The sequence below is a fragment of the Macrobrachium nipponense genome, chromosome 32, assembly GCF_015104395.2.
Source record: "Macrobrachium nipponense isolate FS-2020 chromosome 32, ASM1510439v2, whole genome shotgun sequence".
In the NCBI taxonomy this organism is placed as follows: Eukaryota; Metazoa; Arthropoda; class Malacostraca; order Decapoda; family Palaemonidae; genus Macrobrachium; species Macrobrachium nipponense.
The window spans coordinates 33207478-33222766 of NC_061094.1; the positions used below are offsets into that span (position 1 = coordinate 33207478).

The window sequence follows — 15289 nt, forward strand, 5'->3', positions numbered from 1 at the left end:
CAGGACTCTCTCTGGCTCCTGCCCACTAACTTGTGCCATCCTTGCTTCCAAGCTCCTGGCCCAAGGACAAAACGGGTTTCCATTCTTAGGCCATAACGAAAAGCTTAGAGAGCACACCGCCTTGTGTTCTCTAAAGCCAAAACTGTGACGATGCTTAAAATCTCACTAACCCTCTTTGTCGTATCTAGGGTGGTTAGAAAAATGCCTTCCTGATCACATGCAAGAAGTTAACGGTAGGAGATGTTCGAATGCTTTGACATCAAGAACTTCAGACTATGTCTAAGTTCCATATTGAAAGCTTCGATCTGGACATGCACAGTCAGTCCGTCTGTACTAACGTCAGTGACCGACCAGTTGACCAGTCAGACGAATCAAGGACAGCAAGGCTGTACCCTGAAGACCATAAGGCACTATTCTTCGCTGAAGGATGAGTGTTTGGACTGCCTGGGCGATTCAAGCTAAGCAAACCTTGGGGGTGTATCAACGCAACCCAACGTCGTTAGCGAATCAACTCCTGAGCTACTCCTGACTCGAGCTTCTGGTGCCAGGAGAAAGGAGCGAGGAGCAAAAAGGCGATTCAGTCCCGAAGGACGAATGCCTGACAGTCCAACCTGGTCTCATGTTAAACGATCATCGGGGGTGTATAAACGCAACCGACTTCGTCAACAAGAAACTCAGGGCTACTATATGTCTCCTGATCTCGCACGAGTGTCTGACTCCGAGAAAACAGGTGAGACAAAAAGTAGATGGTGAGCGAGTTTCGAGATTTCACAGACTCAAAGATCGTGAAGGGCTTTGTTGTTTGACAGACGCAAATCTCTGAGCCCAAACCGGCCGTCAAACAACATATTTGCGTATTCTTTAATAGTTGTGACTGCCAGCTTATCCCATTCTTCTTGAACGGAAAAGGAAGACGGTAATCTTATTCCTGTCAACATCTCGATAGTCTGAACGTAGTCAGACTCAGAGCGGAGAGGTTATAGGTACCTTTTCGAGTTAGAGTAGACCGACTCTCTCGGAAAAGGTCCTTGGAAAGTGAACTAGGAAGTATGTGACCTCTGTGAATCCAGGATCCTGAGGCCAACATGGGCGATCAGCCGTCATTGTCGCTCCCTGTGACGTCATAAATCCTCTTATTACATTTCCTAAGCGATTGAAAAAGGGGAAAAAAGACTAAACATCCATCCCCGTTCAATATCATAGGATGGCGTTTAATGGTACCGATCCCGGATCGAGAATAAGGGAGCAGAGAAGAAGAAGCCTCTTCGTCCTCAACATATCGAAGAGAAGAATGAAAGGGCGTCCTAAAGTCTCCACAACTCTCAACTTACTTCTAAAGAAATATTCCCACTCGGAAGTCAATAGTTGCTGCCGTCGATCGAGACGATTCGTACGGACTTTTGCAATCCTGTAACGAACCTCTAGAGGATCGTTACATTCTACGCCTGTTGTTATAATAGGCTCTTTCTCGTAAACTCGAACAGGGACCGAGAGAAGATACTTCTAAGATATGAGAGAGCTGTGGAATATCAGAGTTGATCTGGACCACTGGTTCCCAAAAACTCGTTTCGAGGACTGGAGGGGACTACCGAATCGCTTTACTTCTTTCAGATTAAGATCCAGGACATTTGAAACCCTATCCAGATATCCGGCACCTTCTTTCTATCACCTCAGGTGATAGACGCACTGAGAGATGTTCAGAATCATTCCTAGATCTTGAATAATATTTCAGTTTCCCGGTCGGAAAAAAACTGTGATCTTAATTGCAGTCTATTCGGGGAAACAAAACTTCTTCAGGAAGGAAATGGTCCCAGCAAGCTCATCCATTCCCTCCCCGAGTATGCTTACTTCCCTAATAAGGCTGCGCTTTGCCTAAGCGGAGAGCATATAAAAGTGCAATGTTGCGGTAGACTCGTAGTTCTATACCGTGCGGTAACGAGCACCGAAAGGATTAAGAGATAACTCTGTGAACATAGTAAGGCAAAACGAATGCAACGTTTATTCATTCACGTAAGAAATCCCTTCAATCTTAGGCTAAAGTCCGTGATTGTAGGACAGAGATACAGTTAGTCAGTCAATCCCGCAGGAGAGACGTAACCGCCAGCACAGAGATACGGTTAGTCAGCCAATCCCGCAAGAGAGAGAGACGTAACCTACCGCGCATGACAGCGCACGATCTGTTACTGGTGGCTCAGTTGGACTGGAGGACAGAGACAGCGTGACAGCAGCAGCCAGCAGCTTACGAATGTCGTCTCTTAACTTTATGTCTGGGTTGCCAGCTACCCTATTCTACGAAGAAATAGGTCCGTTATTTTTTTGAGCAGTAGACTCTCAAGCTGGTATATTTAGGCGAAACAGAAAACGCTAAATATATAGATGCGTTTGTGTCGTCAGAACATACCATACAACGGTAAAAAGATAAATCGGAAACTCTGGAAGGCTGCAGGAGTAACGATTAAATGTCCTTAAAATAGACAATAGACCTCTCGGTTGCCATTCGAAGAGGTAACTACAGCAAGCGTATATGACTTGAACCAACCAGAAATAAAATAACGCAAAGCAAAATGATATTGTTATGATACAATAAAGTTTGTTCATACTTACCTGGCAGATATATATATATATATATAGCTGAATTCGGAAATACAGCTACATACATATCTGACAGGGCAAGTTTCATGAACAAAACTTAAGAGAATCGAAGCAGTCAGCTCAAGCTTCTTATGTTATTGGACATAAGCGTTCATTGAGTAGTCTACAAGTCTATTTCTTGTACGAGTCTGCGAATGACGAATGAGAGCTCTTCCGAATCTTGTCAATAAGAGCTTATTCGCTTACGCAATATCAAGTTAATGAGATGTTTGTCAATGAGAACTAATCCATTTACGGGACAAAGAGATATTTTGTCAATGAGGGGATACCCACTTACTTGACAAAACGATAGTATATTGTCAATGGGGGAAAGTCACTGAATTGACAAAACGTAATCCAGGAAGTCGAGCATTTTATTTTCCGATTCCCGTCTCAAACGAGGAAGGGGGCAAGAATCCTGTTAAGAGACTAGGCTTACGGCAGGGTGAACGACGATGTTCAATTCGGCAGCGTAGTCCCGACTAGAACTAACAAAACCTATCATCTGAAAAACCCTTTCAGATGGGCTAAAAGCTTGCAAAATTATCCTGGGAAGAGGAAGAATTCTCCAACCAGCTTCCTCTCCCGTATCACAACTAAAGCCTGCTAAAGCTTAAAATTTATTGGCAGTATGGCAAAAGAAGTCCTATCTTGCGCTTTCCTGAAGAGCGTCCTTTTTGATGAGTACCTTTGCAAGACTCCTACTGAACATTGCCGAGAGTCCTGACGTGCAGGACATCGAGCCTTTACCTAACCCGTAACTGCCTTATCGCAAAGTCTTGACTGCGGTAGAGAAACGAGATCTTCCCTAGAGCTTTCCTAACTCCATCCACCTTGCGAAAAGCAATAAAATATTGACAGAGATCTCTTGAATTCACGAAACCCGAGGTCTTGCTGGGTTTCGAAGACGAAGTTGTCTGTTCACTTTAAGCTTCCTCCGAAGCACTGCTTACTTCACATTCTTTGCATGTGAGGTATAAGGTTATCTACCGAAGGTAGAGGTAAAAATTCTTGAGGCCCAAATCGTAAAACAAGAGCTTGAAGAGTTCAATAGAAACGTTCAGCCAGACGACACACCTGGCGTGCGCTGGCGCTGCGCTCGGCGTCCACTGGCGAGCAGTGAGCACGCTCGGCGTCCACTGGCGAGCAGCGAGCACGCTCGGCGTCCACTGGCGCGCGCGGAGTGCGCTCGGCGTCCACTGGTGCGCGCTTGGCGTGCACCCGCGCGCGCCTGGCGTCCATCCGAACGTCCCGTCCAAGCCGAGCGTCAAAAGAAGCGTGCAGAAAAGCGTCACGCTCCTGACAGGCGTCAAAACAAGCGAGATACATTTCGGAGAGAAATCCGACTGCACGAAACAGTCTCAGGAGAAGGGTCGATCGTGCGAGAATACGTGGGGCGACTGGCGAGGGAACGCCTTCTTATTCTCACAGTAACAAAACTCGGACGTCCGCTCTCAAAAGCGTTCGCGTCCTGCTACTAAGACTTCCATTTCATATTTCTCGGTGGAAAGACGTACACGTGATCAGGGCGACGTTCGCCTTCTTACTTCTCACTGGAACGCATAACGAGAGAGAGAGAGAGGACGTGAAGCGTCCTCCTCTACAAAGTTCTATTTAGAGGGCGCGAGTCCTTCCGAAAGCTCCAACCCCTGCGCGGGAGGACGCTTCGGAGGAGGACGAGAAGCAATCCTTCAGGATTCGTGCACGTGCACGCACTTAGGCAGTCTGGGGGCGGGATTTTCATCAGAAACTGCCGAAGGCACGCCAGATCGGTGGGGGTTTCCTCGTAACCCTTCTTCGGCTTTCGACATGCTCTCTCCCCGGGTCCTGGGAGTCAAGCAGAGGTCCCGGCCTAGAGGCGAAATAAGGCCGATCTGACGCACCCTCCACTACACAAGGGGCACTGTCACTGCACTTAGCCACTTCGCTATTGCTCTCTAAAGCAAGCACTTTCGATTCTAAGATACGAATCGAAAAGAGTATTAGAGAAAGGGCAATAACCTCTACAGACACTGTTTAGGGCCCGAAGGCAACATTACAAGGGTTATGAGAAACAATAACAGAAGTAGCACTCTTCACAACAATGAAGGAGAGCGATCACCTCTCGCAGACAAATTCATAACCCGTAGGCCATACTACAGGGTTAGGCAAAAAAAAAAGTCTACAGGAAGGTTAGCAGGTTCACTACCTGACTTTGTTTACTGATTAATTGCGTACATACGAATCATACGTTTTCCTTACGGAATTAGACATGTTTTACTGATTAATTGCGTACATACGAATCATACGTCTTCCTTTACGGGAATAGACAGTCTCACACTCCTCACATGACAAATCTCAACCAAGAAGCAAGACTCATTACCCCTCGTGCATACCCAAGTGCGGATCTACCGAAGCTTTCGGTAGCCACACCCTATCTTTGCAGACAACACCCTCTGAAACTAGCCTAACTAGATTCAGATATCTTATGCAAAAATGAATCAAATTCAAATCAATTTAAGATAGCGTATGTCTAGCCACAAATCCAAGTAAATAAATTAAAATTAAAAGACAATAGGATACTTAGCGGCAATGAAGTTTCCAAATCTAAGACGGAGTACTGGAACAGGTGTTTCCAGCACCGGCGACAGAAAAATTATGAATAGAAAATGGAATGATTCCTGATACCCGCCTCCCAGCGGCCGGGAATGGGTACTAACCACCTGACTCCCACTGCGTGTGTCGTAAGTTTTTAAAATTCTGTCGGACTTCAGAAAATACAGCTATATATATATCTGACAGGTAAGTTTCATGAACAAACATACAATTTATAACAAATAAATGACCAAAATACAAGTCATCTCTTGCCCAGCTGGGCGTAAACATTGAGGTCTTTTGTTATTGTTATGTTTTGGGACACCACCAATAGATGGTGCTAGATATTGCCATCAGGTTTTCTATTATTGTAAATCAAAGAAAATGGACCAGTAATTTTAAGGGTAAACATTTTTCTATGGTGGTAAATCAGTGTCGACGTTCGCGCTTCTATAACAAGTGCCTGTCTCACTCTAAGGGTTAAAAAAGGTATGCTTTACTTCACTGTAACCAGTAATATTGTATGTACAGTATTCTCATGTTACTATTGTTTTATAAAATACAAAATAGCGATCATGAGCCATTTGCACTGTTAATGTTTTCATGAATGTGGACAACGATACCATTCATGAATTTTTGTTTAGGGATCAATTTCCGTTTAAAGATAACTATGAGGATAAAATTTCATCCCATCCATCATATAAATTAAAACAACAGTTAAAAGTCTTCTTTCATGGCCAGTAGTTTTGACTTAAATATTTTTCACACCAATTATTTTTACAGTTCAGTTTGATGCAAAACAAAATTGAGGAAGTTCATCCAAGTTGCCGATGCACAATCATTTATAGTCATTAGAAGCTTGAACATTGTTATCTCAGCTACAGCTACATTTTGCAGCTTAAATTTAGCAGGTGTACTATACTCACAAGGACACTGAGTGAAGAACCAACGAGTGCTAGGACACTTGCTGGGCTGAGTAACACTTGTAAGTGGGTTGATAGGTCCCCGTTGGCCACCTTCCATACAACTTCCAATACCTGTTCCACTACCATCATCACACCATCCACATGCTACATCTGCTTGACAATCATGACAGGTCTGATGATCACTACAACGACTATATTCTGAAATACATGAAATATAATTAATTTCATATTACTGTACAGTATACAATTACAGATCATTTCCCATTGCTTTTAATTTTATTTTAAGGAATTTGACATGTTAAGCCATGTACTGGGGCATTTTTGGACTGGTTAAAAATAATGCATGTACAAATTGCTATATGCTTAAGTATAACCCTACTTTTTCATTACACTATGGGCAGTGAACTATAAAACTTTATAATGAGCATTTAAAGACACTTCCTTTCCTGTAATTTGCTATATTCAATATTCAAATTATAACACACTACTGCTTTTACAAAAATAAATAACTGATGAAAGTATGCAATGAGGGCACTTCTTTGCAACAATCTGGAAGGTTCATTACCACTAGTCCGAAATAATTGACGTACATGCCATTAACCCTCAGAACTCTGCTTAAGGCACTTACCAACATCCTTTTCACTTTCAAACTTAGGGCATCTCTTCAGCTCAGTTGTCCACTCTCTACACTGACCATACGGAAAACTAACAAGATAAGAATTGTTATTGACGCAACGCCGCTGATTGAAGCACCACATACATGAACCCTACAACAAACAAAAATGCTTCTTTAATATACAAACATGGACCCTTAAATAGTTAAGTAGTACATTTAAAACAGACATCCACTACATACAAATAAACTCACCCAAAGTACTTATTCATTATACAAGCAATTTTATAAAGGAACAAAACTATGACACTAAAGTACTATAGTAATTGTAGTGGTATGTTCTCAATACCCACCTTTTGGTATATTCTCAATGCTACCAAAGGTGGGCTTAATAAGACATACTATGTTAGTGGATGGAAGAAACATTTGTATGTAGTATACACAAAGAAACCAGAATATTTAAACTCCAAAGAAATAAATATTTTCTTATTATTTCACAGCAGTTTTATATGATTGGTAAGTCACATTTCTAATCCCTTTGGGCTTACTACTAGAAGGATTTGTCATCTAATCAGAGAATGCCTTAGTGAAGTCACACAGCTTCTCCGAACATATTCCATTTGACAGCATGTGATGAATGAGAATGCTCTCAAAGGGATGAGAGGCAGGGTTCGATACACAGTTCAAATCTAATTATCTTTCTTTTTATTTTCTTCATCTGTTTCATATTATTACTTATAATTCTTTCAAATTTTGTTGTTTTCTTATGACTTGTTATATCTATATCTATGATTGCTATTTCCAAATACTGATGACTGGTACTACCTTGTGAAACAGTGGTCATCCCACATTCAGCAAATCTAATTCTTTATGAATGGGAGATGGGATCATAGTAAGGAAGGCTTTTTTCTTTTCCAGTCCCTGATTATCCTATTTGGATCTTGCAAAATTATGGAAAGATGTCAAAGCTTTTGTAAAGAAACAAACACTAGCAAAGTCTAGTACTTTAAATGGCCTTAAAAAACAAGAGTGAATTGGAGCAGGGTAATGGATGGCAGAAATTTCAAAAGAGTTAGAAATATACACTGAAGATGCCAAGAAAACTAGCCATCATTTCACCCAGACAAGAACTTTTGCCAAAGCCAGGCATCTTTACTTCATGATACCTGATGACAAATGAAAGAAACAAGAGAAAGTTGTTTGACAAAGTTTTAAGAAAACAAAAGTGCAGAGAGCATGTGAGTGTGCACATTTGACAAAAGACAGGGAATGCAAAGGAAAATGTATTGAGATTCTACTGTGCTGTGAAATACACAAAAGACAGCAGTAATCCCTAGTCATTTTATCCACTTAACCCAAACCCTATCTATAAGTACCTCAAAGGAAATTCACAATATTCTACATGTAAAATTAACTCTACTGGACTGCACAAGAGAAAAGTACTATAAGATTCCCTATTACTTATAAACTTCACAACAATATTATAGAACCTAAAGCCTATAAGTATTTGTTAAAAACATAACATTAGAAAACTAATTAAAACAGAAATCAACAGTTTTTACAAACAGATTCCCATGATACCTTTGGTAAAGTCATTACAAATGTAAAATATTTATTCCATGCTAACTTACTTTAGTTTCAGTACAATTTTTACAGGAGGTCCTCTGTGCACATGTTGGTTCACAGGGCCTATGGGAATGAAGGGCATTGCTTGTTCCACTACCAAATGCTCTGCGGTGTTCACTTTGCTCTAGTCCAGGCAAGTTGGGTTCAGGTTCTGCTGCTGCAGGCGATTCCAGTGTGACTTTTGTTCCATTGTGAGTAACATCACATTGATTATTTTCCCAGTCACAGTACTGGTGAGCATGGCATAAAGGGCACGTATCAAGGGATTTGCATTTTGACCTCTGGGTATCTTCACAACCTTCCCCACTAACAACAGCCTGTGTGAAAGAAAATGATTAAGTCAATACCAATGACAATTATTTTGAAAAATTCATGATTCGACGAATGGAAATTTGCTCGATATTCAGTCTTTTAAACAATTTACTATTGTGCTCCTAACAGACTTGTTTGGTAACTATAATCTTTCTGTTCCAGTATGATAAAATTATAAAAGAACTGAGAAAATTACAATGACAGTTAACTAGAAATTTATTAATTCCCTTCCCTGGGGAATCACTGCAGCAGTGGACGAGTAATCAAAAGCTACAAACACCTAAATCTATGGACAAACTTCACATATTCGAGCATTCTCATCCTGCCATCAAGGTTAAGATAGCGTTGTTAAATATAAACAGTCTGGCTACCCATTCACTAGCATGTAAGCATGTAAACTGGGTGGGGCCACCACATTCATAACATGCTTTCTGGAAGGAGAGAATTTCTTAGCCTTGCATTTTTGCTTCATACTCTATCAAATAAATAAAACAAAAGCTTTTGCAACCCACATAGAATAAGTTTTAAGGGACCATAAGGCAGCAAAATAGATTCAAGGTATCTCAAGTACAAAGCATTTACAAAAAAGGTATGCTGCAATTTTTTTCCATTAGCAACATCACTTTCACCAGATCCAAACTGTCAAATGTTACAACCCAAAAAATATTGACAAAGTAAGCTATCTGATCACAAATGCATAAAAATATCCATATACCATGACATCAAAACAAACTTTTGTATCCAAAATATCCAAGATGGTTTGAGCAGAGAGAAACATTTTGAATATCTCAATACTACAGGAGAAAGATTGGTGAAGCACCATCCCAAGCTTTTGTTTGTTTATCTGTGCCTCACAATAGTAGTAGAGTACAATGTATTGTTCAGTTGGAAGGAAAACTTGAAATTTTTTCTTGTTATTTCTCATTGGATCATGTCATGAAAGTCCTAGTGATATGCAAATAGAGGAGACAATTTTCAGTGCTTTCCATCAGTACCTAACTTTTCCTTTATGGGAACTTTAAGCAAGTCACAAGAATCGACCAACAACAACGACCTTAAAGAAATCCCCCTCAAGTACCTACAACTACCCATCCAAAAAAGCAATAACCTACACTACCCATCCAAAAAAGCAATAAACTATGAAGTAAAAAAAAAAAAAAAATAAAAAAAAAAAAAATTTTTTAAAGGCAATATATTCAGCAAACAACAGTGAACATAGTGTACCACTAGACTTTGGTTTACAACCACCATGACTGATAGACTGAGAATCTATGAGGACATATCTAATCTAAAGTACTACCACTTTTGACGACATACCAATACCAACTTACAAATGCCAGATAATCAGCAGGCTATTTATTCACACTCAACCATGTCATGAGTTTCAAATCTTAAACTACATCTGTTATGAATACAATATGAAACTTTAGGATCTGAGTATCATTTTGCTGTTTTAAGACATAAGATAAATTTATTTATTGTAACGGATGATTACAAAATATAAACAATGACAAAAAAGCATAATGCATTCAGGTTACAGTACAGAATTTCTTGAACTTGACCCTTAACATCCTTATCAGTGACATGGATGCCACTCCACACTTCTTCAATATAGAGAACAAAAGCCTCTGGGTCTAAGCACTTGGCATTACAATAATTTGTGATAGCCAGAATCATTATAAAGTAAATACCCAATCCTTAGTAAATTATTAAATGAAAATGTTATAAAAGTTAATTAACTATCAAGTTATGTCCATTCCTCATCTTCCACCCATTAAATTAAACTCACCAGCTAGTACAGTTAAGAGTCAACTATATAACTAACTACTACTACTACTACTTAAGGCTTACATAAAATAAGGGTTTGTACTTTCAAAAAAATACAATTTTGTATTTGCATAAAAATGTGCAAAAGTAAAACAAAAAACTTTCAAGTCATGAAAAAATAAGACTAGAAAAAGAACCCAACTTGTGGAAATTTTTTTAATGTGATTAAAACATGCATTGAAAAACACCTAAGTAGAGTGGCAAATTCTGTAAATACTGTAGAACTATAGTGTAACTAAAGATCATTCAACATCAGAAAGATAGGATGCTCTAACTAAGAAGTGCATGTGACACCTTTTGTGAGGAAAGAAGATAATCTACCTGGAACATTCTAGCCTATATTCAAGGATTAGTAATGCTCAAGTAATTTTGGGATCTGAACTCCAAATCAAAACTGAACTCGCATCCATTCAATAAGTTTGAAAAACAAAATTCAAACACATACTAATATCTATCATTAAAAAAATAAATTCACAAACTCTGCTGGTCTTGAACACTAAAACTGCAATTTAACTTTCATGAAGATAAGATCTTAACAGATGGGGTTAATATAACAATTTGTCGAAAATTGTATTTTTCCTAACTATACAAACCTGAGGTCCTTTAACAATAGGAATGTAACTTGCGGCAGCTGGAACCAGTCGTAAGCTTTGAACCAGGGAGTTCAGTAGTTAACTGCGTGTCCGACAGTCAGCGCACCGCGCGACTGGGAGGTGAAGAACCACTTTGCTTTAGGCCCAGGAAAAAACAATGCGAGGGGTGGCATGAGGTGGGACTATGTGTAAAGGACCTCAGTTTTGTAGTTGGGAAAAATACAATTTTCGACAAATTGTTATTTGTTCTGAAACGTAATACAAACCATCGGTCCTTTAACAATAGGAAGACTCACTTCTTGGTGGGTGGAATCTGAATCAATGAACAGACTGGTGATCATCCAGCCTTGGTTCCCTCCCTGGTCGTAAGAGCAGAGGGAGGGATCCTAGCCTCTGCCCAATGATCGGGGTTATGTACAGCAGGATCAATGGTCAGACCTCTGGACCCATGTTATAAGAGGGAGGCCATGTTATAAGAGGGAGGCCAGCGTACCTCTTAAAACTAGCAAGCAAGAACTTTTTCCTATTGCAAGAGCCAATATGAAGTGGGTTTGTCTCTTGTTGGCTTCCACTCCCCCCCCTTGTTGGGGGGGGGGTTTGAATTTTGGCCTAGCCTAACTCCTTTCTTTCTCTATAAAAATGAATAATCTACCCACCTGTACGCTTTCTCCAACTCCAGTACACTCCAGAAATCACCTTAAAACACCAGCACCACAAGACTTACGACCCAAAAAACAACTCCTACCAGACAGAGAGCTCTCCCCTACCAACCACACACCACCAACACGTGCTTTCTACTGCCCCGTTGTTATTGTTTACATCCTGCCGACGCCGCCGCCATCTTGTCTATGACGTCACAGCCTATGACGTCACAACACAACTTAAATACATCAAACAGACACCTTCTAGAATCTACCACATGTTGTCTATATATAGGACACCCACCATATTTCAACAATGCATAAAATACCCATAACAATTATAACAATTATAATAATCACACTTATCTATACCCATAACAATTATACAATATATAATCACACTTATCTCTTTCTCCCTCCCCTCCGACTGTTTCCTAACCTAGTATTCCCTCTTAATTTCCTTCGTCCTCCAACTCTTTACCCTCTACATAATTTCTAATACATTCCCCTGAAATCCTGCTTTAGTTAATACATCAGCCACTTGCTCCTTTCCTTTTATCCATCTCACCTCCTTTATTTCCCCGGATTCAATGGTTTCCCTTATTGCAGCAATATCTATTTCTGGGCTCAGCTCGTGTCGGCCTATGAAAGTATCCTTAATATCATTCTTTCTAGGTAAAATTAGCTAAAATTACCAGAGAAAAACAAAATTAAGAAAATGTCAGTAAACTGACTCGCTCACTCTTAAAAAGAAGTGTCGGTATGATATAGGGCGAGTGTGGAACACTACCACGAGACAAACACCAATTAGAACTTCCCTATCAGAATCCCCCCAAGAGAGAGCCGATACCAACGGGCGATGCAGCCTCTACTACTACTACTATAGAGGACGCCACGGACAGCAGCGCCCCTAGCGGTCATCCTTATTTTTTAGCGCCAGCGACAAGTCGCCATTTTCTTGTGCTTGTGCTTTTCTTGCGATTTATCCGCATCTTCATCATGGAACGCTCTGCAATTGCCACGGCTAAGTTAAGTAACTTCATAAGTAACATTTTACCGTATTTTTTTTTGTTCTTCCGCGGTACCCCAGTATTTTTCCTTTTTATAGGTCATATACGGTTCCCCGTTGTCTCGTGGCGGCCATGCCGCCTCGTAAGAATTCCCGGTCCTCCATACTGGGACTTCTTATGCTTATGGGCTTACTTTATCACATTCATTGTTTGTTACATCGAGTTTTAGCTAGTTCAGCCCTCCTACCATTCTCTTAGCTTGGTATTTAGGGCTATTATTTTATTTCGGCCAGCATCCCGGCTCTTGCTCTACATCGGCTATCGCTGGCTCCGAGTAGGCTCCTGTTTCTCGGAACAGTCTGCCTCCTCCTGGCTTCTTTCTCTTTTACTAAAAGTGTCTCTTCCTCCTTTCGATGTATTTTTATTATTTAGGGTGTTAGGCTAGCCTAGGTGCTTGTTCCACATATTGGTACAGCTTGGTTCACGTGCCCTACCACGGTTGTGTTGCTCGCGGCCTAGGCCACTTGCGTCACGTGTCCTATAGCACCTTACCCTGCCCCCTTCCCTTCCCTCTCTTGATGTAGGGAGGGCTGGGGGACCCCTTGGTTGTTATAACAACCTCATCGCCTTCTCTCACACTCTCGGAGGTGACCGGGGGGTCCCCCCAGCAGGGGTATAGGACGACCACTATGAGGTACCGGGTGTCTCCATGCGGGTTAGTTGGTGAGGCGGGGAGGAGTATGGCCATCCCTCCCCCCTTTTCTCGCGTTTCCCCGCCGTAGTTTTCGCCGGGACCTTCCTCCCCCCTCCCCATTGCTCAGCCACCTCCCTCCAGATACGTAAGGAGCCTTCCGTTCGCAGCCGGGGCCCCTTTGGTTTATAGGATATTGGCTCCGCTAGCGGGCAGGGTGGGCGCTATGAGTGGTCGGTTGCTTGCCTACTATATCCTTATATCTCTCCCCCGCTACCGGAAGGGAGCTTACCTACCTACGCACTCTTCATAGTAGACGGGTGGTAAGAGAAGTTGTTTTAATTTTGTTATTTTAAGGATATATACCCTAATTATAAGATATTTTAACATGATTGGTGTGTATAATAATTTTTTTATTTTTTATCAACCATCCCGCCATTGTCCGTCGTGGTTTCCAGGTTACCACCACTCCTAGTTGGTTGATTCTTGTGCCTCCGCCATTGGCGGAGCCATAGCCTATCTTCCAACCTGGTTACCACACGTATTTTAGCGGGGCTCTGGTTTTATCTAACTTTATCGCTCCGGCACCAACGGAGCATATGTTAGGCGTAAGTGTTTACTCTGTACTCATGTACTTTTTCACTTAAACAGGCTACCAAACTGCCAGGTCCCAGCTGTAATGCGACGCTCTACGACCCCTGTGGACATGACGAGTGCAGGTCTCACGCCCCGTGTGCCCACGTCGTACAATGAGACGATCGTCTGGCACCCCGAAGCCTGCGCTATATGCTACGACCTGGTCGGTCAGCTGGGAGATGGGGTATGTCCATTATAGGCTTACTTATGATTTTACTAACAACTTCTAGTCGTAAGTTTGTTAACCCTGTCCACAATTGGTAGCTAATCTCACCTTTCTTTCAGCTAGCGGTCGTGAGGGAAGTCGCCCTCGCCACCCTGAAAGCGTGGGTGGTGCGGCTTTGGGAAAAACGCCGCCAAGGGCCATCCCTACATCTTAGATAGGAAGCTGGCCATCCAGATCTTCCCCGCGGCAAGTCGACGGGCTACGTCGACCCCTTGTCCGCTGCCCATTGATAGCCTCCATCCAGCAAGACCTCCAGCAATCGTTTCGGGGTCGTAGCATCCCAGGAGTCGGTTCCGGACGTCGCTGCCCTGGACCTGAACCTGAGCCCAATGGCGGTAGTTAGCGAGGATTTGTTGGTTGAGGTAGGGTTTGTCGGGCGCCCAAGGTCTTTCCTTGGGCGCTCCTGGATCTTCTCCTGTCCCTTCTTCTTCCGCCTCTTTCCAAGGCTTTGCGGGATCCGAGATCCCTAGCCGCCCTCAGCTCTCTCTGTACCTCCTAAGGAGAAGAAAAGAGAGAACCGAAGACCTTGTCTAAGTCGACTTCTAGGAAGTCGTCTTCGTCTTCTTCGGCCAGGAAGTCGTCGACTTCATACGCCGATTGCGGTGAAGGCTAAGCCGAGCTCTTCCCAGTCGAAGAGCTCCAGAAGCAAGGCTTCGAAGGAGAAGGCTCGCGCTACACCGAGTCACTGCCTTCTCCCGCCTCCGCTGCCTCCTCTCCGGCTATGCCGGCAGGGTGGCAAGCACCAGCACCTGCTTCCCTCTGCTGTCTCACCAGGGATGATGGAACAGGTAGGGGTGCTGGTAGGTTCCCAAATTTCAGCATTGGGAACACGTTTTGAGCGATGTTCGCGCAATTATCGAACAGTCTGTCTCAAACTGGACAGTCTATCCAGGACCTCTCTAATAGAATGAGAAGAGAATGAGGACCGAGTGGCTGGGCTAACTCAGGCTCCTCCCCCAGTCTCCCCTGCATCTAGCACGGGG

General features: G+C 42.3%; 1 protein-coding gene across 1 annotated transcript in view; it reads right to left on the minus strand.

Annotated features, from left to right (window-relative positions):
* Positions 1-15289, minus strand: part of LOC135207332 (attractin-like) — a 135132-nt gene that overhangs the window by 50600 nt on the left and 69243 nt on the right. Inside the window, 3 exon segments of the mRNA XM_064239032.1 lie at positions 6132-6329; positions 6760-6898; positions 8376-8687. Of these exon segments, the coding sequence (XP_064095102.1) occupies positions 6132-6329; positions 6760-6898; positions 8376-8687 (649 nt within the window).